A 26,961-nucleotide genomic window follows, 5' to 3' on the forward strand; every position below is an offset into this window, starting at 1 on the left:
CACATAAAAAAGGAAAATTACCATTTTGCCTTTAGTTTTAGGTAGCTTATCTATCAACATCAGCTGTCCCAGACAATAGCTACCTTGAATATGAATGTTGTAAAGAATAGAGTGAGAACAAAACTGTTCAGCCAGAAACTCCATAAATTACCTTTTTTATGACAGCATGAAAAGCTTCCTCAGGAGTTTGGTCTTTTGGTTGTCAGCTGGAAGCTGGTAAGCAGTTTGATATTCTCAGTTGTGCCTTGCAGAAGTCACAATAATCTACCATGGTGTGTCCCTGCTCTGTGTAAGGCTTCCCCTCTGACCACCAGATTTCTGCTGAGCGGGGCACTGAGGCTGCTCCTCAGCTTGACAGGGGCACTTCGGCTGCTGGACTGAGGTTGGTATCAGCTACAGGAATTGTGGGACTTCTTTCCTCTTCATGGGCCTTCTGGGCATTTGCAATAGTCAAACAGAAGCTCTGACAAAACATTTGGCAGCTTTGTCATCACTCTGAGACTGTGAGGTGTTACATATTCAGGGGGAGAAAAGCATTCTGTGAATGTGCTCCTTGTGGTCTTCCAGGTGTGTCTCGTAAGCTAAACAGGTATATATTTCAGTCCTAAATATATAGGCTGTGCAGTCTTAGTTAAAAGACTGGGTTTTGTAAGGGTTTGGTTTGGGGGAAGGTTGGGGTTGGGTTTTTTCTTCTTCAGTAAATTAGGTCTGGAGTAGAAAACTAAAATCTTTCATGCAGTCTGAACACTGAGTCTAAAAAATGATGAAGATGCTGTATGGCATTGAATACTTCCAAATATTGACATTAGGGCTAACACTGCTTTTTGGCAATAGAGCAGGGAAGTAAAAGAGTAAATGAGGCGTTATTTCAATAAAAAAACAAGACTGATATAAGAGAAAGGCCAATGTTAATACATGTATTCTAGGAACCAAATTTAAGTTGTCTGTCAGATGTGCAAGACTTTAGACTGGAAAGGAGTGAGTAATGACCTATCTAGTAATAGAAACAGTGTGATGTATTTACATGCAGGATTGTATGACATGGTTGACTGCAGTAACACAGCTGGGCTCAGTGATCTGCAAAAGCTTTAGGCCGGTAGATTTAATAGCAGGAAGAGCTGTTTTATTTGGTGTCTCAATAGGGTTTTTTAAATATATCTCAATTCAGATGGTACCCCATCAGTTATATACAATGATAAGCAACATGAAGAATACATATTTATTTATTTCAGATATTAAAGGATTATTCATACTTAGTCCAGAGCACCTCAAAAAAGAATTTTGCCTTGGAATGGACCAAGTACATAAAATTCTCAGGTAAACATGAGATTAGCAGTTCACTATTTGAGTTAGCCAGTTAGATAACTATTTGATTTAACTGGCATGTTAATCCTGATGTTATGCTTACATAAGCTCCTCCAGGTCTAATCAGCTGGCAATCCATGAGGGAGATGTCACTGAGCAGAAGGTCTGTGTCCCAGTGCTGATAACTACATTGCCTTCGAGGGAATCAGAAGTCTTTTTAATACCTGTATTAAATTTGCTTTCTACATTTTGCTGGCAGATTCTTACCTCTTTAAGACTGTGGTGATGGATCTGCGTAAGTCCACTTGTAACCACATCCTCCCATTTTAATTAGCAAGTTGGACGCCAGACACGCCTGGATAAGGGAAGAGTGCTCGGCGGGGCTTACAATACCACAGCTATTCATGTTCTCCGGGCTAAAAAACTTAGTGTTGAGGGAGAAGTTTGGTTTGGGAGCAGAGAGTTACATCTTTTGCAACTACCTTCTTCTCTTTGTCAGATAGCCCTTATCAACGCCGCAGCTAACTGTATTTATTGCTGCTCTAGCAATAAACGGAACGCCGCTCCCCTTGGAACGAGTGTTTCAGGACCTGTGTTTAAGGGCGAAGGCAGGGCTGCGGTGCGAGGTTGGCCGTTCATTTCGTACCGCGGCGCTGCGCTGGCTGCTCAAGCCCCGCCGCGCTCCGCGGAGCCGCTCGGGCGGGCCGGGTCCGTCCTCGGCGGCGCCGGGAGCGGCTCCATCCCCGCCGGAACAGGAAGGCGGCCGGGGCGCCGCGGAGGGCCGGGGAGGAGCCGCCGCCCGCAGCATCCCCGAGGAGGGTTTTGGCGGGCGGGGGCCGCCCGCACAGCCCGGAGCAGCGGTAGGTGCCCGGGGCGGACGGGCGGCGGGAGCGGCGGGGCAGGGCCGGGCGCGGCTCCCCGGCGGGAGGGACCCCGCGTCCTCCGCCTCATCTCTGCCGGGCCGCCCCTTCCCTGCCCTGCCCTGCCCTGGGGAACTGCGGCTTGTCTCCGTGCCCTGCCGAGCGCCTGCCCTGACCTGAGCCGGGGCTGCGTGAGGGAGGCTGAGGAGCCCTCCCGGGGCTCAGCAGGTAAAGCCGGGGCCCGGAAATTTCACAAGGCGATAAGGTGAGGTAAGAAAACCCCCAAAGGATGAAATTCTGCCTGCTGGCAGATAACAAATCTCAGTTCGGACAGGGCCGGCTTTGGTGCTGAGCCCTTCCTGGGAGCCATGGCACCAAGCCCCGGCCCTGCGGACGGAGGACGGGACAGAAGCGATGGGACACGGGGAATGCCGAGGGAAGGAAGGGCTGGGGAGAGCCAGGCAGAGCCAGCGGCTGTGAGGGATTCACGTGTGCTCAGGAACAACCTCCCCAAAGGCAGAGCCCTCCCTCTCCCAGCGCGCCTCACACAAGGCAGATGTCGCCGTGGAGGTAAAGTGCTCTGTTTTTGCTGTCAGGATGCCAAGGGCCTGTAAAATATTGTGTGGTTTCCTGCCTAGCAAAAAATTATGGAGAGGTTTGAACAACCAAACCAGCGGAGCACAAAGGCAAAAACGTGCAGTACCTTGGGATATTGCGTAAGGGAAATTGCAACCACGCAGCCAAAACTGGAGCAGAGTGAAAGGTCAGCGCAAGCATCGATGGGCTGGAGCTGCACGCTGGCAGAAATGTTCCTGAGGGAAAGGTGTGAGGGATGTTACCTTTGTAAATAACCCTGGAATAAAGTTTAGCTTGGTCATACAATTCAGTGGATGACTGAACAAATTGTAAGGAAAAACAAGATACGGTCTGCCTCAGTGACCCCATCCCTCAGCTGTTGGCTGGATGGACCTAGGCCCAGAGAGTATTTCTTAAAGGAATGGTTATTTTGGCTCCATGTGCTCTTTTATCATTTGGGTAAGCAAATAATGCTATTTGTAGTGGTGATGATTTGCCATTTTAATAAAAGGATCTTGAACATAAATCTGCTAAATCAGACCAGTTTGGTTAAGATCACTATGCCAAGAGTTTAGTAAATGAATTGCAGGTGGCCCCCATTCCATGTTTATTTACCTCCTGGCAATTGAGCTTTAATAATGCTTCAGTGCCACTAAACTGACTTCATAGGTCAAGAAATGTCACAATAATATTTATTGCTGAGCATGACAAAGTTTTATAGCCTTCAATTAGTGTAGTATCGTTTTCTATGTGCAAGTGCCTTGTGTATATAATATGGTATATTTGGTCTGGAATATATATTAAGAATTGCTCACTGTTTTCAGTGGTGACTCATCAAAGTCAGTGAATGTTTTTGTATTAATTGGCTTTGGATGAAATTCTGTCTCCTTTTTTATTCTTAGTCCAACAAACTTTCAGGGACTTTTGCAGAGGAGGGGACTGTAAATTTGATTCTTTTATGACTGAGATATCATGTATGTTTTATAATTCTGAAGTTTGCAGTTCCATGGTTTATATATTACTCCTTGATTTTGATTTATGTTGCAAATAAGTTAATTTTTGGGATTGAGACCAACTTCTTTATTTGTTAAAGACTGGACTATATATGATCTGCATCCTTGTTTAGGGCTTTAAGATAGTTTTGTAGTATTATCAAAGGGAGTTGATAGTTCTGGTATTTCTGACAAAATAAAACTGTTGCCTTAATCATTTGATGCCCCAGGTCAGTAGCTATCATCTGGAGAAAGAAATAAAAGATGAAGTTTAAAAATTTTCTTCTGTTGTTTCTTGTGGGGTTTATCTGTAGCTCTGTGGGGTTTATCTTGAAGACTGCATTCCTGCAATACCTAGGAAGTCTGCCTTTTTTTTTTTAATTGTTGTTTTGGTCATTTCTAATATACACTGAAGGCATAAATAAACTCTTACTTGGATGTAAATATTTGGAATAGAGTGCCCTTTCATACCTATTTTACTGTAATGCTGAGTTGAAAACATGTAGGGAAGTCATGTTAGTGTTGCTCACATGTTGACAAACTTCAAATGCTCCTTAGTTCTGTTCTATTTGAGGTGCTCCTATAATAGAGTTTGTTGTTTTATTGCCTTTGTAGCCTGTTCTTGATGGGAGAAAACTTGGTGCTGAGCTAAGAGCCAAGACTGGAAGGTTGTGGCTCTTGTTCCCTTGTTCCCAGGTAGCTTAATATAGCCAGAACTTATTTTTGTGAAGTCTGTAAAAGTAGGAATGAATCAGCAAGATACTCTTATGAAAGACCTGCAAAAAGCTTCCTGTTGACTGGATATAATGCAATTTTTTTAGGAGCAGAGCACTGGGAACATGGCCCTGGGAGAGAGAGGAAGCAGCAGCAGCAGCTCCAGCAATGCCAGGCAGGAACAGAACCATAATCGTGTTATTACAATTGTCTTCCTGGCCCTCTTCATCGACCTGTTGGGATTTGCCCTCATCTTGCCACTCTTTCCTTCCATCCTTGATTATTACAGCCAGACTGAGGTAAGTAAAGAAAGTCAGCCCACAAAAAGTGTTAGGCTCTTGGGGGAGGAATGGAAGAAAAATCACCTGCCTTGGGGCAAACCAAGCAGCTGTAGGAAGATTAATAATTACCTGGCACATATAAATGGTTCATTAACTGAATTTATTTGTCAACCTGCATAAGACTCTCACCTGTATTTTTTCATTAAATTAGGAGATTTGTTTTGATAAAAATTCAGGTATTTCTTAGTGTCTAGTCCTTGTGGTTACCAATGCATTTGTGTCTTACACTGATGTCACTGGTGAGGCAGCTCATAATGGATCTGCAGGCTGGGGTTTATTGTAGAACCAAAGAGATGAGAGCTTTTACCCCACCTGAATATTTCACAAGGTCATTTGGCCTCCCCAAGTGTGGAGTTCCATCTCAGCTTCCATTCCTAGCAGGGAGCTGGCTGCTGCTCCAGGAACAGAGCAGAAGCTCCTGTTGGATCCTGGCTGTGCAGGTGCTCATTGTTACCCTGCTCAGGTGTTAATGGCATTACTGGTCAAGATGAACATGTTGTTGTGGGAGAATTGTTTTTGCAGCCCACACCTCTGTCTCTCAGCCCCTTTCTAACCCCACTCCAGCTGCAGCTGTAGCCTTTGTCCTTACAACCACATCTCTAACCCAAACCATGGGCTCTGGTCTCCAGGGTCTTCCCCAGGGTCTTCCCCAGGGTCTTCCAGTGTATTTCCAATAGCCAAGGTCTCCACCTTCTTTTTCAGACCCTCTTCTTTTCAAGTCCTCCTCCTCTTTTTGGGAATCATTCCTTTTTTGCATCACCTTTTCCTTCTGCATCTGCAAGCTTCTGGTTCTCCCAGGCTAAACATGTGCAGCAGGACAGAATGTGTCTCATGTTGCCATTTTAATTGAAAGTTTCAGGGCATGCCTGTTTAATTCAGGATTTAGCAGGTAATGGGCCTGAAGGCTTGAGAAAGTTCAAATTCAGACATTCCCTCACCCAAACATATCCTATCTGCTGTCTGTTAACATTCACCATTTAAGCTATTTTTGATCAGTGAGCAAATTTTCCCTCGTGAGGAGGAGGAGGAGGGAAGGAATCATCTAACATTGTCTCTAGTCCACATTGTGTCTAGTTTTTGATGCAGTCTTTGAAAATAAACTTCCTGCTTCTGTTTCCCTGTTTTCTGTTTTTCAGGATGGATTCTATTTGTCATTGCAACGTGGGGTAGACTGGTTTGCAGTGATGGCTGGGATACCTCCAGAGAGGAAATACAACAGTGTCTTGTTTGGAGGTAGGGAAACTGAACAGACAAGCTGACAGCCAAAAAACACTGTTCTTTCCAAGTTATTTGCAATGTTGATGTGAAGGATGACAAGAAATACAACAAACATGCTTGCCTGTTATTAATTCTAGGTTTAAGTAACTCAGAAAGTGTCTCTTAGACTATAAATGCTTTTGTTTACAACACACTGATAGCAATGAAGAGTTGGACAGCCCCATCTCTGTTGTTTGGAGACACCTAGACAGGCAGGAGGAATGGGATAACAGGAACCTTGTGAAATTCAGTAGGGACAGGTTTTAGGTCCTGCCTGTGGGAAAGAATAGTCCAGCAGACTGGACACTCACTGGTGGCCCTGGGGGTCCTGGTGAGCAGCAAGCTGAGCATGAGCTAGCCCTGGCAGCAAAGGTGCCCAGAGCTGCTGGGATGTGTGAACAGAATCAGTGGGTTAAGGGAAGTGATCATCTTGCTCTAGTCAGCACTGGATAGACCATATCTGAATTGCTGCATTCAGTTTTGGTCCCCAGTACAGGGAGGAGTGTCCATACACTGTGGTGAGTCCAGTGGAGAGTCTGGGGCCCTTGGCTGGTCTGCAGTGAATGGCAGCTTTGCAGCACCAGTGGGGAGTTATGGAGAGCTAGGATCTTCACTGAGGTGTGTGGGAGAAGGAGAGGCTACAGGTGTAAATAGAAGCAGGGGAGGTTCAGATGGGAAATATGGGGGAACATTTTTCCAGTGAGGATGGTCAGTAGAGCAGGCTGCCCAGAGCAGTGTCCATCCTCAGAGATTGTCAAATCCTGGTTGGGTAAGGCCCTGAACAATCTGCTCTGACCTCACAGCTGACCCTATGTGTAGGTGACCTCCAGAGCTCCTTTTTAACCTGAATTATGCTATGATCTTACTCAATTTGTTCTACAGATTGTTACAGAAATACAGGCCTGCTGTTCCTTGTTGTCACACTGCCAGCTGAGGGTCAGGAGCTGCTGTGCTGTCAGGAGCTGCTGGCAGTCCCAGAAATGCCTCTCCCTTTCCAGTTGATGTGCACGTGATCAGAGATCCATCAGTAGGAAGCAAACACAAACTTGTGTGTTCCAGCCTCGCCTGCCCCTTGGGCAGGTGTAGTGCAGCACTGCTGCTAAATCCCATTAGTCTTATTAAAAGCAGCAGGGCCTTTGGATTGCAGGACCCAGAAGCATTTTCTCTCTCTAGGACACTGCTGTGGATGAGCTTCAGCAGGAACAGAGAGGGAAATATGTCATGGTACACATCAGAGACTCTTCTGGCTTCCTGCCATCTAGACAGTTGTGAGAAATCTGTGATTTCAGAGTATGAAGATATGAAGGTATCTGGATTCATTTTAGTTAGAACCTGTCTACTCTCTCTTTTTGGCAGGCTGAGGCCTCCCCCAGGATAAGCAAAAGGCTTTTAAAATAAACTAAATTAAACACAAAACTTAATTAGAATATGTGTGAATGTATTGTTACTATTTAAAGTAGTTTAATTTGGTATAACAGGCATTAGGGAGTTTATGAGCCATTTTCCTCTTTCCTACCACATCCTTGCAGGCATGTTTTTCTTTCTCTGCTCATTTTTTAGTCAAATTACTGGCTTTGAATGCTAGGAAACAGTTTCTTTAATCCCTCAGAAGCTGCCTTCTGTCTCCTCTAAGGCTTGACCAGAAGCTTCCTACTCTCAACTTCTCACCATCTCAGGTTGTTTAGACAAGGGGTGGGAACTCCCAGTCAAGTCCAACTTGTTGCTTTTCCTTTTACCTGCCGTGTCCTGCACTCCTGGGAGTGCTGTGTGGAAAGTTTCATTACAGTTGTGATGTTAAGCAGAGGCTGCTGGAGCCTTCCTGCAGCCTGTGTTCCTTCACTGCCCTCGTCTGCCCCAAGGAGCATAGGATTGGGAAGGTGCTTGCCAGATCATCTTGTTGTTTCTCCCAGTGCCAGCCATATTTTTCATTACACTGCAGGCTCTTCAAGGCAGAAACTTCTCTGCCCATGTCAGGGCCCTGAGGGCACCAATATTTAGTTGCTGTGCCCGGTCATCCAGGAGCTGTATTTCAGACTTTGTCTCCAGGGCTGTCTCTGTCCTTATCTCTTGGATGGACCTCAGACTTACACTGGAGGTACCTTGTCTCCTAACCAACATCATAGTGTTGTTTCCACTCCTTTCTCTGTCCCTGAGTCCTGCTGGTCCATCTCTGGAAGGATGTGTGGAACCCTTGCCTTGTGTGGGACTGTCAGTGGGTGCTGGTGGCAGCACCTGCTCTGCCCAGCCCATCAGACTGTGGGGCACCAGACTGGTGAGGGCACTGCCAGTGCTGTGGTCACCCTCAGCTCCTTCCCCCGTGGAACAGCCCTGGTTTTGCTGCATGCTGGCTTGGAAATATTTGGCATGGAAGGGTGTTTTTACAGTGCTAGAAACACAGTGAAGGGAACTGTGTGTCATAAACTGGCCATGTAAAATTCTGTAAGATTTTTTTACCCTTTTTTTTTTTTTGAGCTGCGAATTACCACAAGCAGCTCTTCCCAACAAGGTGTTCAGTATCAATATTCTGCCTCCCTCAAAGCTGATGGGAGCAGAACTTCTGGTCTGTCTCTCCCCTGCCTTTTAAAGCTTTGATAGCTGAATGATCTGAAACATATAACCCAGTTTTTCCTTTAGAGAAAAGCTGTGACAGCAAAGCTACTTTTGCCTGCATGTTGAGAGTGTAGTGCAAATTAATAAGTCTATGAAGCTAGAAATGGCAAGAGAAAAGAGGAATTAAAGATCACAGAAGCTGGAGGCAGATTTCAAAGGACTCTTGGAGTCTGTTGGAATCACTCCTACCTCTTAGGGTGCCTCACTAACAGCAGTGCTTAAGTCCTTCTTTCCATGATAAAAAGGAAAGAAAAACTAATTAAGTGTGACAGAATCAGGTTCAAACAATCAAAAAGTCTTAAAAGAACTGTGACTGTTAAAGACTGTGTTATCTCTGCTTTAAGAACAAAAAATGTATGTAGTCAGCAGGGAAACATTGGAGAATCATCATTCCATAATAACCAATGAGTTTCAAACTCTTTCTCACCAGTGAAGTAACCAGGAATTAATCCAGTTTATGCCTGTTACATCTGGTCTGTCTGTATTTGCTGTCTCAGTAAAGTAAATGCAATGTTGGTGTTCTGAGAAACAAAGCTATTCTTCATAGCTGCTGTTTAACATTTAATTTCAAGTTTTTATCACACATAGTGTGCTAGATCCCAAACAGCTTGGCTGTCTTTGTATTTAAGATAAAGGCAGCAAACCTAATGATTCATATCTTTTTATCTTTTTTTAGGTCTGATTGGCTCAATCTTTTCCCTCCTGCAGTTTTTCTCCTCTCCCCTCACTGGTGCAGTGTCAGACCACTGGGGCAGAAGGCCTGTCATCCTGGTGACAGTGGTGAGTGTCACATGCTGAAGGCACCATGATCTTGTGCATAGCACAGGAACTGAATTGTGACAGTCTCAGTTCAGCTCTAGAACTGAATTTTCAAGATCTGCTGGTTGTTGACTCTTTATTGCCAAGTCACTTGGCCACACTTCCAAGTGTGAGTGCTTAAACTGAGCTTCCCAGACCCAGAACTGTTCAAAGAACACACCAAAATATTTATCTGTTTCTGTCATATTCCTAAACCCCTATGTCCTGTGTATGGGAGAATGACTTCAGATGCTCTGTTGACAAATGTTAGGCTTAATTCCTATGTATTTTACTTCATCAAGTGATTAATGAGGGTTGATCACTTCATGACCTGTTCCACAGAGCCTGAGAATTGTTGGTTAGGAAGTTCTGTATAGCACTGCAAGATGCATTTCTTATGAATGTGGACATTCTTCTTCTTTTGAAGTCAGATTTCTCTTGAATTTGGAAACAAATGGAGTGGGATGTACAAAAATGTTTTGTACCCAGGACTGGTTTAACTTCCACAGAATTTTGCTCTTCTAATTTTGTTAGAAATATCCCAATTATATGTAGTTTGTATGGACTTGTTTCCACTTCTTTTATATTGCTGTTCAAGACATGGTGCAGTGTCAGTTTATTCAGCCAGTTCTGTTACATGGGGTTTGGAGCAGCCATTGAAAACAAACAAACAATGCAAATGTTTGGCTGGGAAGTGGGCAGAAATGACATAAACTTTGCATTGCTTTATAAAGAGCCCTTTCTTGCTTCTGCAGATGGGTTTGATAGCCTCATACTCACTCTGGGCTGCCTCTCGGACTTTTGGCGTTTTTCTTCTCTCCAGGATCATCGGGGGGATCAGCAAAGGGAATGTCAGCCTCTGCACAGCCATCATTGCTGACCTGCACTCTCCAAAAGCACGGAGCAAGGGCATGGTGAGTTACACTTGTGGGCCACATGTTTAGTGTTAATAGGCAGCTTTTAATTGATTTTGGGTGCTCAGTATGTGTTCATCAGGTGTGTATTCACTGATCAAGTGCAAACATGACTTTACATTCCACCTCACTTCTGGAAAGGTGCCAGATCATATTCCTGGGACCTCTTGGACTTTTGCCTATGACCAAGTGAAACACAGATGCTCTAGAGATGGGAAAATTATCTTGTTTCAGTGTTAGAACTCTTTCTCCTGCTGGTAACTTTAATTCTAATAGCTTAGAAATCAAAAGGTCTTATGGCCCAATTTTGGCAGCTGGAAGCCAATTGCAGGGCAGCCCCTTTTCCTCACCTTCCCAAGCTGTGGAAGCACAGCAGCACAGCACAGAGTGCTCCTGACTTCTTGCACACTGCACTGGCTTCAGGATCTGAGCTCACTGGGTGGAGGATGTGACATTTGGCTGACTGAGGATGAGCAGCTGCCCTATCCACTTCCAGAAGGCAGTGTCCCAGATGGAAACATCCTGCAGGCTGAACTTGGCCTGTGAATTACCAGTTATATCTTTTATCCTATAAAAACCTTACAGGCCCAGACTTATCTTAACAGATTGTTGTAAGCCACCACAGAGGACAGCTGCTTCTTGGGAGGGGAAGGCTTTAGATTTCACAGTGATAGCTAATGAATCTTGCAAGCAAATTATCATAATCCTGGGGAGCCAAAATGCATTTTTATTTGTGGAGAGAGGTAGCCTTACAGCACTAGTAAATAAAATGGGTCAGGGCCTATTTTTAGGGCCTGAGAGTAAGTCAGTGCAGCATGGCTCACATCCACATGGCTTGTATTGTTTTCTATTCCAAAGCAAAGTAGGCATGTTCATTCTGCTTTCTGGGAGGCAAACAGCATCTGACTGGAGCTATTCCCAAGCAGTGACGGGCCACTGCCTGTTCCTGCCACTTCCCTGACTGGACAGAAAACAAAATTGGTTATTTGGAAACAGCAGGCTTTTAAAGCTTCATGCTCCCTGCATCCTCAGGATGACTGAGTTCTGTACCTGGTTAATCCAAATAGTTTCACAACCTGAAAAAACTGGTGTCTAAAATTCTCTGTGTGTGTTGACTTTATCCCTGCAGGCCATGATAGGTGTTGCTTTCTCCCTGGGCTTCACCCTGGGCCCCATGATGGGTGCTTACCTTGCCATGCAGACAGAGAAAGGAGAAGTTTTTTACCTTCGCTCAGCGCTGTCAGCGCTCGCGTTTGCCGTGGCTGATTTCATTTTCATCTTTCTCCTTCTTCCAGAGACTCTTCCCAAGGAAAAACGGGTAAGTGGACCATCGGTCTCAAGACCTGGTTTTTCTGTAAAAATAGGATTTGAAAATGGTTGAAATATTGGAAACAGCAAAGAACAGGCTTAGCCAGTTTCTCAGAAATTTAGCTCATTCCTGGGATTGGGATTATTATTAATGTTGGTGTCAAATCAGTTGTATCATCATAGAATCATGGAATATTTTGGGTTGGAAGGTGGTTAAAGATCATCTATTTCCAACCCTCCTGCAGGGACACTTTCCATTAGACCAGATTGATCAAAACCTCATCCAGCTTGACCTTGAACACTTCCAGGGATGGTCCCATCTCCTAGCCCAGTTTAATACAAGATCTTTATAATTAACATGACTGCTTCATTGCTGGTTTTGGTGTGTAATGTTTAAATTTCTCAAAACCTAATGTGAACATAGGAGGGAGACTGTGAAATTTAAACTATGACCACAAGGATTCCTTGGGGAAGAATTTCAGCAAATCATAAAAATAAATGCATCAGAGACTGGATTTTCTTTCATTCATCCAGTATATGTTAGAAGTTTTCTTACCTATTATATTGTATTTGCTTGAATATTTTGAACAGTTAAATAGCAAATTACTTTATTCCTGAGCTGTTCTGTTTCTACAGATAGAAAATACCTACATGTCCTAAAATTCAGTGACTGATTGGATTTGTGGGGCCAAACATCTATTAATATTAGAATTTAATATTGTGTGGTTGGACACTATGTGATTAATTTCTTAGAGCAGTCTCCTTTGCAGAGTGAGAGAGGTGGAATTCAGCCCCGGGTATCTGCACTTGATTTGAGGCTTTCACTGATTGGACCTCTGCTGTGATCCCTGGTTTCTAGGCAGCACTCAGTTCTTGGAGGGTGCTTGGTCTCTGGATAGCCAAACCCATTTGACACAGAGAATTGTTCAGGAAACTTTTATCTGCAATGATCCTACCAGGGCAAAACTTTGCACCTTCCCTGAGTGTTTCCCAGCAGGTCGTGTCCCATGGGAAATCTGCTGCTCACACTGTGTTCCCAAGCACTACAGTTATGTTATTTTCTTTTAACAACTCTTCCATGTGTCATCTGTTCCTCTTTCCTATTTGGCTGTTCCTAAACCTTCCAGATAAAATCCTGCTCTTAGAGCTGCACACTCCAGGAAGGTGGCAATGTGGTGATGTAGGGAAGTGCTGCAGAGCAAATCTGTATTCTATAAACAATTTCTCCTTTGCTGTAGAGTGATTAAATGGCTGCAGTGCCTTTGGGATCATGTGATGACTGAATAGATCCCTCCTCCTTTTGTTATCCTCTTGAAAGTTCTGACCAGCTGCTCTGCATTAGCCAGCACCACTGAACTTAGGAAGGGAAAGGAGCTTTCTGTCACTGCTGTTTGGGGCTCTGGCCCTGTGCAGCAGTGGGTGCTGCAATGGAAGCTGCTCAGGGCCAGGTCCCAGTCACACAAAGTGCACAGAGAGTTTGGCTGCCCATGACAGGGTGGGGGGACAGGTTTGGGGCTTCTTGTGCTCGTGTGCTGTCAGCCTCCATCCCTCCATGGGATCCATGGGTTCCAGCATATTTGTAATTTCAGTTATTAGGCTGCTCTGCTCTCTTCTTTGGTAACTCCTCCCACTTTCTGAGTACTTTTCTTGGCTTGTGGATGGCAGAGGAAAGGCAGGTATGTTGGCTGCCTTTCTGGAGTTGGCTGGGCTGAGCTGCAGCAGGTGCTCTCACAGGTATAGGAGTGGAATGTGTTGGAAGGACAAAGCTGTAAAAAGAGGGGAAACCATCATGAGAAATGGTAGGAGGATGTGCCAGTGGGATCAGACATCTGTTTCCTTTAAGTTTGCTGTGTTCTCATTATACCCTTGTTTCTCTATCAGTCTGCTTTTCACAGGACAGAGTGTTTCATATTGATTCATGTTGAAATTAACTTGGAGGAAGGGAAAATGGAGGGGGATGGGAAACAAGGATATGTTTTCATACAAAGAGAACAGCATTTTTACTCTCTTCCTTCCTCTTTCTGTCAGTTGTTCCATGAGCTGATCAGGTCAAGAGAGTCATACTGGCCTTATGGTAGCCAAAACAGCTCCTGCTGTGACCTGACTGGGAGAAGGGAAGAATAGGAAGGTCTCTAGTGGAATCTGTCCCCTTTAAGAGTTAGTTTTTAGCTAAGCTAGCCATGAGCAGGGAGGTAGAGGGAGAATCTTACAACTCTTTTTTGCTGGACTGTGTGTGGGGCTGTGCAGTATCAGTAGCAGAGCTGTAGAAAGACAAAGCTGTGCTCTGTGCACACTGAACACATCTGCTTTGGGAGGTGAGGCTGCAGCTTGGCAGGCCCAGGCTGCAATCCTGATGTGGACTGACTCTGCCTTCCACACCTGTTACTGCACTAGAGGAAAACAGAATGAGCAGAGACACTCTGAAAAATGCCTGCCATTCATGGTGACTTTGGGGATGATCATGAAGTAGAGTTGAGCAATTATGGGATAATGAATCATAAGCACAGAAATGAAATACAAGTTAGATGTTGCAGAGTTTGAACCTGTGAAGAAACTCAACTTCATGCAGCTGCTGACACTGACTGAAATTGGCAGTGTGTACTTTTTGGGGGATGGTGAAACTCTTTAGCCAGTTTTAGGACAATGCTTTCATTATGGATCAGGAGATGAAATAATTTCTAGACCGCTGTTTCTATGGCAAAGATAGGAGAAATTGAAAAAAAATTATGTGTGCACACACAAACACACCTACATTAAAAAATCAAATAGGTGTATATATTTCATAAAACATTTAAGGTTTTAAATGTGCAATTACAATGTATTGTAATTAGACAAAACTAAAATCAGCCTTGTGCAAGGCTGCTTGACATCCTGTCTGACATGGATAATAATTCAGAGCTGGTACAAGCTACAGGGTATTTTGGTTACTGGCAAAGATGCTTGCAGGGAGTTGCTTGTGCCCAGATTCTCTGTGCTGGAGTGCAAACCCCATCCTACCAACACATGGAGGAACTGGGGATTGCCACAGGCCAGCTTCAGGAAATCCTCTCAGACTCCTCAACAGGGTGAGCAAACTTCTTGGGTGTGTCTGTACTGTGTACAATACATGCAGTGGGAGGGAGAATAAATATCCCAATATTTTCTGTGTGAATCAGCAGCCTCATGGCCCCAGGCCAGCCCAGCCTATTGGACTGGTTGCTGTTGTGAGACTCATGGGCTCCAGACTCTGTGTTGGGTACTCAGAAGCTCTGACTATCAAAACAAGAGAGGTCCTTAATACCATATTGAAGGTTGATTTGTTTACAGCTTCATTAAATCCAGCCCATAATGAGTCCTCAGGTCATGCACTGAGATTAAATTCCTTTGATAATCTGACCTTTAATCTCTGCCCTCAGAGAGAGAGCAGCTCCCTCTCTCCCTATCTGGGAAGAGAAGAAAACTCATCAAATAGAGCCTGTGCAGGGCTTTGAAGGCATGAAATACTCCATGTGATTATTCAGGATTCTTGAGTGTCTGTGACTGTTGTATAAAGTGACAGGCTAAGTTCTACTCAAAAAAATTGTTTTCCTACTAATGTAGGATTTCTATTCATTTGATTTCTAATCATTGATCATTCTAATCTGATTTCTAATCATTCAGACATTATTTCCTTTCATGTTTTCTTTAATTTTCTGTATTTTAGAATTAAAAAAAAAAAAGAATAAAAATGTAAATTATCTATAGATGAAAGAATAAGCATTAGATGGAAGAATAAGTGCCTGTGGGTAAGGAGCAGGGAGAGTGCCACTAGGTACATAATTAGGTTGAGATGTACACAGTACCAGGCCCAGAAGTGTTACAAAATAAATCTTCCTCTTTAAAAAGCCACCCACTGTGGCTGGGCAGAATCTCCTTGGAAATTCCTCTAAAATATTTTCAAAGAATCTCTGTAAAAATTATATTTTCTTTCTCTTCCCCAGGAGGTGTCACTGGCTGGCCAAAGTAGCAGCCAGTACCAAAACAGACCAGTGTTTGATGTGCTGCACACACTGGTCTCAGATTTGTAGCACAAGAGCAAATCCTCAGCTGCCTGTGAGCTTGCAGGCAGATGTGCCATTATTTTCCTAGTAAATGTTCTTTGGACATGAGTGATGATGCAAAAGGTGAACCAAATGAAGCCACCTTCAAGGCTGTGGAGAATAAGCCACTTGTGCTTTGTAAGAACCCAAAGAAGGATTTGTGTCTCCAGTTTTCAGTGCTGTCAGTGCTGCAGCTTTCAATTCAGTCACTGGCGCCAGTGGCGAGTTCAGAATGTCTGGGTTGTTACTGGGGCCCACTCAAATCCCAGTGCCAGGTGCTTTGTTTCATCTCAGATGATTTGTGTAGGTGTAGAGGCACATTTGGTGGTTCCTGTCAGCTCCTAGCCGTGGTTATTGCATTAGGGTTTTAAATAAACCTCTTTGTGTCTTTGATCAGGTCCCTTCTGTGACATCTGGATTTCAGGCAGCAGTTGACTTGCTCAGTCCTTTGGCTCTATTTCAGTTCTCTGCAGTCACCCGAGGCAAGGATTCCCCCTCAGAGCAGAGTAAGTGTCAGGTGGCTTTTTACAGTAACACTGTCCTTTGTGTGTGGCACTGGCCTCTAAGTGAAAACTGTACTCAGACCATTCCAGAAGCAGGACTCTGTTTACTTATTTAAAACCCACCTCAATAACTTATGAACAGGCAATCAGAAGTTCCACTGGACCTTGGTCCTTTTGTTCCCAAAAGAAGGTTTTGAAGATTTTTGACTTGATATTTATGTTTTCCTCAGCCACTGGCTGCAGTAAGTGAAGCAATTTAAAGATAGATCAAGGCATGAGCAAGGGAGATGTGAGTTTGCTTATTCAGGCTGCAAACCAGGAACTTCAGACTAGAATTTTGTTTCTCAATTCACAACTTGGAGATGTAGGTTTCTCTACATCTCTGTAGGACTCCTTTTGTGGCATGTCTTGTATGGATATTTAAAATGAGCATCTGAGGTGAGAACATTTCCCTGTACAGTTGATAAATGCTACTTTTCTATTGTGGTTTTATTGTCAAGCTTTGCTTGGAAAACACCACCATGTTTTTCTCTCCACCTCCCACCCCCTTGGTGTTTGTTTGGGTTTTTTTGTTTTTTCAGATGTTCAGAATCTCAAAATTTTGGGCCTGGCCTACTTCCTGTACCTCTTTCTGTTTTCTGGCTTGGAGTACACACTGAGTTTTCTCACTCACCAGAGATTCCACTTCAGCAGGTATTACAATAAATGGTGTATATTTGACTAGGATATTTTCCAAAATCATTTAATTTAAGATCTCTTCATGTATTTTCAAGAGAGGCTTTCTGACATTAGTAAAGCCACCTCTGTGTTTGGTGGTATTTGGGCTTTGTAAAAAGAATTCATGAAATACGGGCACAATTTTTATCATGAATGAGGTACTCCATCTACAGCTTCTAAAAATTAGGGAATATAAATACCCAAGATTAAATTTAAGCTCCTGAAATAGGTATAGCTGTGCTAGTTGTATTGACTATAGTAAAACCTTTTCTTGCTCAAAGAGTTTTTGGGTATCAGGACAAAACCTGAAGCTCAAAGAGGCAAAGAATGGGGAGATATCTGTGTGCTGATATTTGCTCATCAGCAAATTCTGCATGGCATATGGTGTGCAGTCATGTCACAGAGCCTGATCTCCTGTAGTCAACCTCCAGAGAAGAAAGAACAGAATCCTCCAACAGCTCAGCTTGAAATACTTTTTCTGCCAGCTCATAGGAAAAATTCCAGCCAGGAATGTGAACTTGCAATTTGATTCCTGTGCGTGTCCTTCCCTTTGAGTAATTCTCAGAGGGTTGTCTCATCTTTCCCTGTCTGTCTTTCATTACAGTTTGTGGTTTAACTAATCCATGTGTGTCAAGGGGAGGTTTTTGTAGTGCTCTGAGCTCTGCTGTGCCCTGTGCATTCAGGGCAGCCCTCAGTGAGCGGCAGAATTCCACATAATTCAGTCAATGAGGGAGGGCAAAGGGAAAGTTGAAGAAAATTAAAGGAGGGAGTGATGTCTCAGACTTCCCAGTGTGATAGCAGCTCACCACCACACTGGCCTCCATCAAACCCTCCATGAGCTGCACCTTGGAAACCAACATCTCCATGCACGTGGCACAGCTGTTCACAGCATAATTCACACCCACTGGTGTGCTGAGTCTTTGTGGGCAGCCCAGAAACCCTGAGCTACCCAGCAGCCCAGAGGTGGCTGCAGCTCCTGCCAGCATTGTCCCACCTTACAGAAAAAGCTCGGAGTTTCCCCTCACTGCTCTCTGCTTGCCGAGGCAGCTGCTGGCAGCGCTGTGAGAGCCCTGCAGGGCTGAGAGAGCCCCGAGGGCCTTTTGTGGTTTTTGTGTCCCTTGCTCAGGGGGTTTCCCGGAGTGGTGAATCCAGGGTGGAATGCTCTGTGCCTGACTCTGTGCTTTTGCCTCCCTTCCAGCATGCAGCAGGGCAAGATGTTTTTCTTTATTGGAATAACAATGGCTGTGATCCAGGGAGGCTATGCTCGCCGAATCAAGCCAGGAAATGAAATCAGAGCTGTAAAAAGGGTAAAAAAAAAAAATCAATATTTCTTTTTCTTTCCTCCCCACAAATCTGATATGTTAATTTTCAGTCTGAAGTGCAGTGAAGGGTAGTTGGAGGTTATAACTGTATTTGTCCAATCAAAAGAAATTTCTGTCTCATCTGTCCAGCTTTGTGTGTGATAAAGGAGGGTATGACTCCTAAATGACTTCTCAGAGCTGGTTGTTGGGCACTTTTCTGTCTAAATAAACTTTGTAACATTAGAGCTCTTTCTTATGATATGAGCAACAGTACTATTGAAACTTTGCATTCTTCATATTTAATTGCAGTAAGGAATGAGAACAGATTGTCCATCTGTGCAGGTTAGGTAGAATACTGTGAAGAGTATGCTCTATTTCAGTGATTTCTCTTGCAGTGCAGAAACTACTAAAGCTGCTTCAGGGCTGATCTCTGATTTCTTTCTGGGAAATTATTTTCAATCTGGCTATCTTTGTGCTTGACAGGCTTTCCCTAGAGTATATTTCACTGCTGGGCAGGAGAGATAGATTCTTTTTCCAATCTTTGGTTTGTGTTCATCAGTATTACACGTAACAAAAGCATGTATCACTGTTCAGGCTGAGGTTTCACTGACAGAAGTGTACATTCCTTTGTTTTGCTTGGCTCTTTCCTCACAGAGCCACTGCAGCTGCTGTGCTGGGATGGCAGGGAGCAGCTCCCTGCAGTTCAGACAGCTCTGGGGACAGCAGATGTGCCCTTTACATTTGTGTGTGGAACCAAACAAAGCACTGCCTTGGCTCCTTGGCAATAGGTTTGCTTGGACTGCTAGAGCCTTGATTAATGTATTTTACATTATTTTGAGGCCTGTGTGATATCAGTGGTGGCAGGGTAGATTTCCAAACCACTGCATTCCTGAATTGACTCAGCTTTTCTTAAAGTGATTTCTGCTGGTGGAACAATCTCCACCCTGGTCGCTGGCAGGCAAACATTGATGTCAGGCTGCTGGTGTCACGTTTCCCTGTGGGGATGAACATCAGCTGTGCTGCTTCATCCTCCACATCAGCCTCCCCCTGTCAGCCTGCTGGGTTTGCTGGCACTGCACTGCCCTTTGCACCTCTCATTTTTACACTCCTTCCTCAGGCCTGCCCCAGGACTGCAGTCACCTCAGACACTCATTTGCTGGGCTGGTGGCTCCTCAGGAACACCCCCAGCCCTGGGGCACTCTTCTCCAGGGATGCCCGTGGCTTTTGTGGGAAATCCTCCTTTTGCTGAAGCCATTCTGGCACTTAGTGAATCTGCACCACATGACAAAAGTGGCCTCTCTTAGCACAGTGCTTACAGCAGCTCATTTATCACTGAATCTTCAAAATGAGGCCCTCAGTGGCAGTGAATACCCTCCTTTATCACACACAAAGCACATCTGATCTGTCTTTTCTGCAGGAGCTCTGTAGGCAAGGGAGACATCACAGGGAAATGGAAGTCCAGCTCTTGGAGGAGATGAAGAATGCTTTTTATTTTGGGGGTTTGAATTTTAGATGCACCCTCTTCCCCCTTTTTTCCTCTTGGCTACAGAAACCTGAAAGCTAAAGGTAAAATCAGCCAATAACGCTGTGAAAAAGCAGAGGAGCTGTAGTCCTGCTGCACACAAGCTTTTTCTTCTCTTATGCCAGCTCAGGAGATGCAGAGTTAAAGCCAGGTTAACACAGAACAAGAGGAAAAATCCCCCAAAAGGGCAGATGTGTAGAGAGAGAACTTGCATGTGGTGTGCAATCAGTGAGAGGGAGCAGAAGAGTTCATTGTGCTGGTGTGTGGCCATCCAGGTGCCTTTGAAGTGTCTGCTTGGGAAGAAAGAGCCTTCTGCGTGACTCGTGTGCTGTCCCATCCCGGAAGGGAACTGGCAGGACACCTCGGGCTGGGCTCTAACGAGCGGGCTCAGTGTAACCGTGTGACTCATTCCTCTTGCAGGCGATTGTGCTGCTGATTCCCGCGTTCTTGTTAATTGGATGGGCTGCAAATGTGACCGTGCTGAGCGCTGGACTGCTGCTGTACTCCTTCGGTGAGCTGTTCAAACGGCACTGCAAGCTAAGCACAAAGGATTTTCCTTCATGTATTTATTCACACTGTTAAAGATGCACTTCTAATTTCAAACTACAAAAGAAAGTTGACTCTTGGGTTTGTGAAATATGGACAAAATGGTGTCTGGGGTATTTTCTGATGCTGTTTGTATCACAGGAAGTTGGCGTGGTGGTATTTGGAAGCATCCCCAGTGCTCCCGTTGCCCTGTCCCACTGTGGAGCTCTTTTTACCCTCTCTTATCAGACCTAGAAGCAAAGTTGCACTAAATAGCTCAGCTCAGGAAAAAAAAGCAAGGCAGGGAACCTTTGTACCCGAGTGGTGCTGCATTATTGCTGAGGCTGGAGACCTGCACACTCTGAGGGTGTTCAGAGAGATGTTTTTAGTGTTTGTATAAATTCTGCTCTGCCAAGCTGTTGTTCAGGGAAACAGTCATGAATGAAGTTAGATCCATCTACTGGATGTCTAAAAAGAGATTTCAGGTATTATCAATGCTGCTAACTATTGTTAAGCACTACTACCAAAGTGGACTTCTCGTTTGCATGGTGCAGCTTGATTTAGGAGTAAACTCTAAACCACAAAACGTGCCTATTGAGCCTATTATTTGTCTGGGGCCAGCTGTGTGTCTGATAGGTGAGGAGTGAGAGTTCATAGTTTAACCATATTTGAGTCTTCCTTGTGCAGACTCCATCTCTTCCCAATTAAGCCAGCTAGAAATGCCCCTTGGAGGGGGGGGGGGGAGTTCTCTTCTCCTTCTTTTCCTCCTCCTGGCCAGGAGAGGCAGGAAGAGGCAGGAAAAGGAGAAGAGAAACCCCCCAGGGGTATTTACATTGAGCCACCTGCAGTGAAATCAACCTTGACCATTCCTGCTCTTCCCCTTCCCTTCCCCTGCTTTATATGTTTGAGGCACTTCTTTCTTGGCAGAAAAGGCCCCTGTTTCAGTAAGAGGGCAGTGATTGTTGAACAACTCTTGGCTTTTGTGTCCAAAAAATTTTGTAATCTTTTCCTCTTGGATGTGACTTTCCCAAGAGAAGCTGTAGCTGCCTCTCCTCCCTGAGTCCACTGCCCTGTCACTCGGTACAGCCACCTCATTGTTTGGAACAGAGCAGTTCCCTGCTCCACCTGATAAGAGCACAGTGATTTGGGAAGCTGCCAGCTGGCTGACCTGCCCTGTCCATCCCTGTCCCAGGGCTCACAGAATGAGGGATGCTAATGTGAAACATCTGCTTGGAGCACTCCCAGCTCTGGGCTCTTCCTGCAGGTTGCCTCGGAGGGGGTGTTCCCATCACTGACCTGGATTAAACCTGGTGACTCAGTGGGGGTAGAGTGCCCAGAGCTCAGCATATTTCCCTGCAGCAGTAACGAGTTTGGGCCACATGTTTGTCACTGTTCTTGTCTGTTCTGAGCTCTGCTGTTCGCTGACAGTCTCTTCTGTGGATTTTTCCAGCTGCAGCCATTGTTATCCCGTGTTTGTCAGCAGTGGTGTCAGGCTATGGTGAGTGTCCTTCCTGCTGACCTTTGTATTGACTTGGCTCAAATTGCACAGAACTGACCTTGAGTTAAGCATCAACAGGAACAGTTGTGGATCCCTCTGCAGAGGAGCATAGGGAACCAGCCCATGGCTCATAACTGATAATTCCAGCACTAACAGCACTGATCTGCTCAGTGACCATCAATATCACACTGCAATTTTGTGCTGTGTAACACAGCTCAGTCCAGTGTGATGGGGAAACTGCAGCAACCTCATTGCTGGTGGTGATGAAGAAGTGGGCAGAGGACCCAAACAGCACTGAGGAGGGAACAGTCTGGGCTCTCTGAAAAGGACACCAGCCATCCCTGCCAACAGTGAAACAATTTCTTGCTGATTCCTTAGAAAAGACCTTCTGAGGAACCTTCTGAAGCCTTCTGGCAGGGTTGCTCTGTTACCTTGTAAAGCAGATGTAGCTGTGGTGCCATCTGTGGATAACACGGCTTTGGGTCAGCTGGGTGCCAGGACTGCAGGGCTTGCTGAGGTGGAAAAGAAGGGTTTGCTCATTAAGGTCATGTTTATGTTGCTCTTATTTAACTTGCAGCCACAGTTCTGTGTTTATTGTACACCTGGGCCTTCTCAGAAAATCTCATGTACAATGTGAAGCTTTTGTTTTGGATAGGCTGGGGGGTTTTGGGAACGTGCACTGCAAATTGTCCCAGTCAAGCCAGGCCCTTGTGTTTCTGCAGTTGTGAGGCCTTGGTGGAGGGCAAGGGCAGGCTGGGGACTGGGTGAGAAATGATGGGATGGGAAGATGCAGGTGGGAAATGCCCCAAAAGCCAAAGCTCCCAGAGCTGCAGCTGTGCCCAGACCCACAGTGTCGCTCTCTGCTTGCACAGGCACTGCCGGCCAGAAGGGACGAGTCATGGGCATCCTGAGGAGCCTGGGCGCCCTGGCCAGAGCCCTGGGACCCATCCTGGCAGCTGCAGGTGAGTGTGGCCTCGGGCTCCTTCCTCTTCTTGGCACCTGCCAGCCCAGCTGGGGCAGAAGGGGCACAAGAACCCCCTGCATGGGGTCAGAGCCCCTGGGCATTTCAGGCTAAGGGGACAGAGGAAGGGAAGCAGCCTCAGAGCTTGAACTTGGGCTGATGTTAACAGCAAGCAAGACAGAACCTGTTTGCTGAGTGCAACCTTGTGCTGAGCTCCTGGCACCCTCTGGCTCACCCAGGGGTCAGTAGTTCTGTTCAACTGGGCAGGCACTGTGTGAGCACAAAGCTTTGAGGGCATTCACACATCTGCAAGGACAAGCACACTAACAAGATGAATTCCCTTTTTTTTGCAGTTTACTGGCTGGCTGGGGGAGAGATTTGCTTCACTGTCTGTGGTGCTTTTTTCCTTGTCCCCTTGGCTCTGCTCAGGTCTATAAAACAGCAGACAAAGGAGGAGTAGGAAGGAACCACAAAACCATCACCAGCTTCCAAGGACCTCTGCAAGACCTGACTCTTGGCACCTGGCTCTGCTGAGCAAACAGGAAGATTTTGATCTTCTGGAAGGAGATACACGATGACCATTTGCAGCAACAACACACAGCAGTTATGTTTAAGGTGGCCTCCCAGCCAGCTGGGTTAGCTTTGCAAACAGAGAAACACCAAACAAACAAAACCAGACACACACACCCTGACCAAGAGCTGAGAAAGGCATTAAGAGCAGCAGAGCCAGCACAGCAGCAGGCCTGGAGCCCTCCCCACTCCCCAGGTGCTGTTGCACACAGGGCTCTGCAGGGGCTGGGCTGGCACAGAACAACCCCTCAGGACCATTCTGCTGGGGTTTTGTACAAGTGGTACCAGAGCTCTGCAAATGCTGCATCCACACCTGCAAACGTGATGGTCAAACAAAAGCAGAAGCACACTACAGGCTGCCTGGTACCCCACTGGGACTTTGGTACATGGACTGTTTTTAATATACAATTGAATTTGGTTGGAGACATGTTTTATATTTCTAATACTGTGGGATGTTTTTGATGACCAAGCCCTGTTCTTTTTGCATTACAATAAAGTGTTACATTGAACACTCCTGTGGTCAGTTCATTACAGTTGTTACCCCCTCTGAACTGAACATCCCTGTCTGGCTGAGGCACAAAGGGGCCAGGATTTTACCCAAGGTGCCAAAGGGCCTCCTTGAGGGAGCCAGCCATGGATGGCAGTGCTGTGCTGACCCAGCTCATGGGTGGGGGAAGGAGCCAGCACCAGGCTCTGCCCACTGCTGAGCTGGGAATCTCTGGGAAGGGAGCCCTGCCACAGCCAATTGGAGTATTTTCTGGGAAGGAATGCCATCACTAATCAACACCTTAATCATTAAAAGAAATCTAAGCAAATGAGGCTACAGAATAAAAGTGTACAAGTTTTGAAAGCAGAGCATGATTTTTTTTCAAGAGTTTTATTTGTGAGTAGAACTTAATGATACAAGAAAGAAAGAAAAATACAGGACTTTATTCTGCCCCAAAGTGTGTAACCATACCATACATGACTACATTTCATATTGTAATACAAAGAACTAAAAGAACAGACTACAAAATTAGAAATTAAGAGTCATTGCATATGTGGTCAAGATAAATGGAGGGACTTCAGTAAAGAACTGAAACATACAGCAATTAGTCATTTAGTTACGACCCTGCAATAAAACACAATTTAGCAAAATAAGTGTTGTTTGCTTCCTAGTGTACAAGGACATACAATGTTAGAGCAGAAGCTGAAAGCCATTCGTGCCATGCAGTCCTGCCTGTGTGCTGCTGTCCAGGGGCTCCTGCCCAGTGCCCACCTGCTCTGGCCCACACCGGCCCTGTCACCTTTCCCACGGCCCCAGCGGCCACCTCGACCCTTCAGTTCTCACCTGAACACTGACAGCTCAATTCCACTTCCAGCTGTTCCCCTTGGCCGCTCAAAACCAGCCCGAGGATCGGCACCTCCCCGCCGGCACGGGCCCTGCTCTGCCCGCCCAGAGCCGCTCCACGCAGCCGGCCCTCCGCGCTTTCTGCTGCATCAATGTAAGGCATTAGTTCTCTGCTAGGTTACCAATTGCAACATTTAATATTGTCCTAAAAGGTTACATCCATGTTCTGTTGTGTTACAGACACTTACTGTGAGTCAGTGTGTTGCCCTCACCCCCGCGGGGTGTTGGGGTTTGCTGCTGTTGAACCCAAAATGCAAATTCTAAAAACCAGAATGGTCACTGCCCCACCGGCCCTGGGCCGGGGAACGGCGCCCGCTTTCCAGAGAATTCCACAAGCTTGACCTGCCTGATCTTAAACTACTTTTGTAATTAGTGAGAGACACAAGCATGGCAATAAGTGGGAAATAGTGAACTCAGTGGTGAGAGTGATTTGCCATGCTGCACATTAAACAAACATTTATAGCAAACGGTGAAAATACACCTTAAGGTTACACAGGATTTCTGCACTTGACCGCTGGCAACAACAACAAAAAGATTTAAAGAAATGCCAGCTTTTGTAAGTGAAAATATAATTACTATAAAACAAGGTGAAATAGTGTAATGCATTTACATTTTTGTCAGTGGGAAGGAACAAACACAAAAGGCTGCACATGGGGTTCATGCACAGCAAGACTGCATGTGCAACAAAGGGATTTTTAGAAGAATGAAAAACCTGTGCTAAGGCCCAAAACACACCTGCCCATGCTCCACACCACCAGCTTTCACTTCAGTCACTTTTTAACCTTTTCTAACAGCCAAATCACCACATGACTCACTGAGGAAAGAGCAAAGACAGATTTCCCTTAAACTGTAATTCACTAGAAAGAAAAAAAACCAGGCCAAGATCGGGCTCTTTGAACACACAACATGAGCGGAACACACCACGGACATTTCAGTCCTAGACAAAGACTGATTTCACCAGCCAGTTATAAAATAAAACAAAGTGAAAAACACCTTCATTTTGTAACAACAGTGAGAAGGGAGAAAGAGAGGAAGCAATGGAGAGCCTCAAAGCTTGGCCAAACCACAACCTGTATTCACAAGCTTGCAGAAGTTTACATGTCAGTTCAAGAATTCACCCCCCTTGAGAACACCACTGCAAAAGTATCCTCCCTAAAAATCAAAATTTAAGAAATTTACCTGTGACTTGGAACAGAATATTGGAAAGAACACTTCTTGTGGTAAGCAATGGGTGTTTTATTTTTAATTGTGAGTTTTTTATATTCTTTTGCAAAGCAGTGCAGGCTTTAAATTAAAAATAGTGAATCAATGCCTTCCACATGGAAGTCATTTACATTTGATTACAAACTAGGGCTCAGATCTGTGGCAGCTGCTGAACACACAGGATTAGCACCTTTTTGGACATGAGTTTCTGGTTATAACCCTAAACAATCAAGCCATAACTTGAGGGGCTGGTTGGATTAATTGTGGCATTCATTTACATAGTAAGACAAAACACTCAGTACGATCTGGTACATTCTAGTGGTTAATGGATTTTAAAATATGACAGTGTTTCTGCAGTGGGTTGGCCTTTAGGAGTCACTCTTCTTTTTGCTCTTCTTCAGGAAGGAAGGAGTGCGGAACTTCTTTTTCTTTTTCGATGGGGACTTCCCTGGAGATTCATCACTACCTGCATCAGCTGCTGTCCCCTCCTCAGCCGTTGGTGTTGCTGGCTCTTCAGTGGGTTGGGACTGGGGTTCTTTATTTTCCACTGCAGGTGGTTCCGTTTGGCTTTTGGGCACGTCATGATCACATCTCCCTTCCTCCTTCCCTAAGGGAGGGAAGCCGAGTGCTTCCGAAGGCTCATCGGGGGTGAGATCTGGGAGGGTTTGCTTGAAGGTTGCAGCATCACTGTCATCTCTGTAGGTCTGGTCCTGCCGTGTCTCTGGTGGACGGACAGACAGCAACAGTCAGTTTACAAAAGTGTCCCTGGAGCAGGGCAGGCGAGGCAAGTGGATGGTGAGCGCGCTCTACAAGAAACTAATATATTTACTTTGCATGAGAGCCTTTGTAATAGGGCTGTTCTCCAACTTTGGGCACAGAAGAAATAAGATATTCCAAAGGTCTGTTTGTTTTTAAGCTTCTTCACACAGAACAGATAAAGCTGAATTGCATCAGCAAGAGAGTAACTGTTCAGACCTCGCCCCTGTTTTACTCGTGATATTTGCAGGCAACACAATGCTTTTGTACAATAAAACAAGA

General features: G+C 45.3%; 2 protein-coding genes across 15 annotated transcripts in view; one reads left to right on the forward strand and one right to left on the reverse strand.

Moving 5' to 3' along the window:
* Positions 1 to 1,941: 1,941 nt before the first annotated feature.
* On the forward strand, positions 1,942 to 23,809 carry MFSD10 (major facilitator superfamily domain containing 10). Of its 3 annotated transcripts, none has more exons than XM_058803828.1 (13): positions 1,942 to 2,165; positions 4,555 to 4,746; positions 5,925 to 6,021; positions 9,332 to 9,435; positions 10,209 to 10,367; positions 11,497 to 11,685; positions 16,131 to 16,239; positions 16,818 to 16,929; positions 18,152 to 18,260; positions 20,197 to 20,287; positions 21,752 to 21,799; positions 22,672 to 22,761; positions 23,114 to 23,809. In XM_058803828.1, exons 2-13 carry the CDS (start codon positions 4,573 to 4,575, stop codon positions 23,218 to 23,220), a joined length of 1,389 nt encoding a protein of 462 aa, XP_058659811.1. In that variant the 5' UTR covers positions 1,942 to 2,165; positions 4,555 to 4,572; the 3' UTR covers positions 23,221 to 23,809. The 3 variants fall into 3 exon arrangements, with proteins under 3 accessions (XP_058659811.1, XP_058659813.1, XP_058659810.1); XM_058803830.1 differs by lacking the exon at positions 1,942 to 2,165 and adding an exon at positions 2,269 to 2,435; XM_058803827.1 differs by lacking the exon at positions 1,942 to 2,165 and adding an exon at positions 3,024 to 3,200.
* Positions 23,810 to 24,191: 382 nt separating this feature from the next.
* The window catches only part of ADD1 (adducin 1), a 63,465-nt gene continuing 60,695 nt past the window's right edge, over positions 24,192 to 26,961 (reverse strand). For 8 of the 12 annotated variants that reach the window (XM_058804114.1, XM_058804107.1, XM_058804111.1 and 5 more), the window contains one exon: positions 24,192 to 26,644. In XM_058804114.1, coding sequence (XP_058660097.1) covers positions 26,292 to 26,644 — 353 coding nt within the window. In that variant the 3' untranslated portion in view covers positions 24,192 to 26,291. The remainder of the gene's footprint in view (positions 26,645 to 26,961) is intronic. The other 4 variants (XM_058804115.1, XM_058804108.1, XM_058804112.1 and 1 more) reach the window with 2 other exon arrangements.

This window comes from Ammospiza caudacuta, chromosome 4 (genome assembly GCF_027887145.1).
Source record: "Ammospiza caudacuta isolate bAmmCau1 chromosome 4, bAmmCau1.pri, whole genome shotgun sequence".
Taxonomy (NCBI): Eukaryota; Metazoa; Chordata; class Aves; order Passeriformes; family Passerellidae; genus Ammospiza; species Ammospiza caudacuta.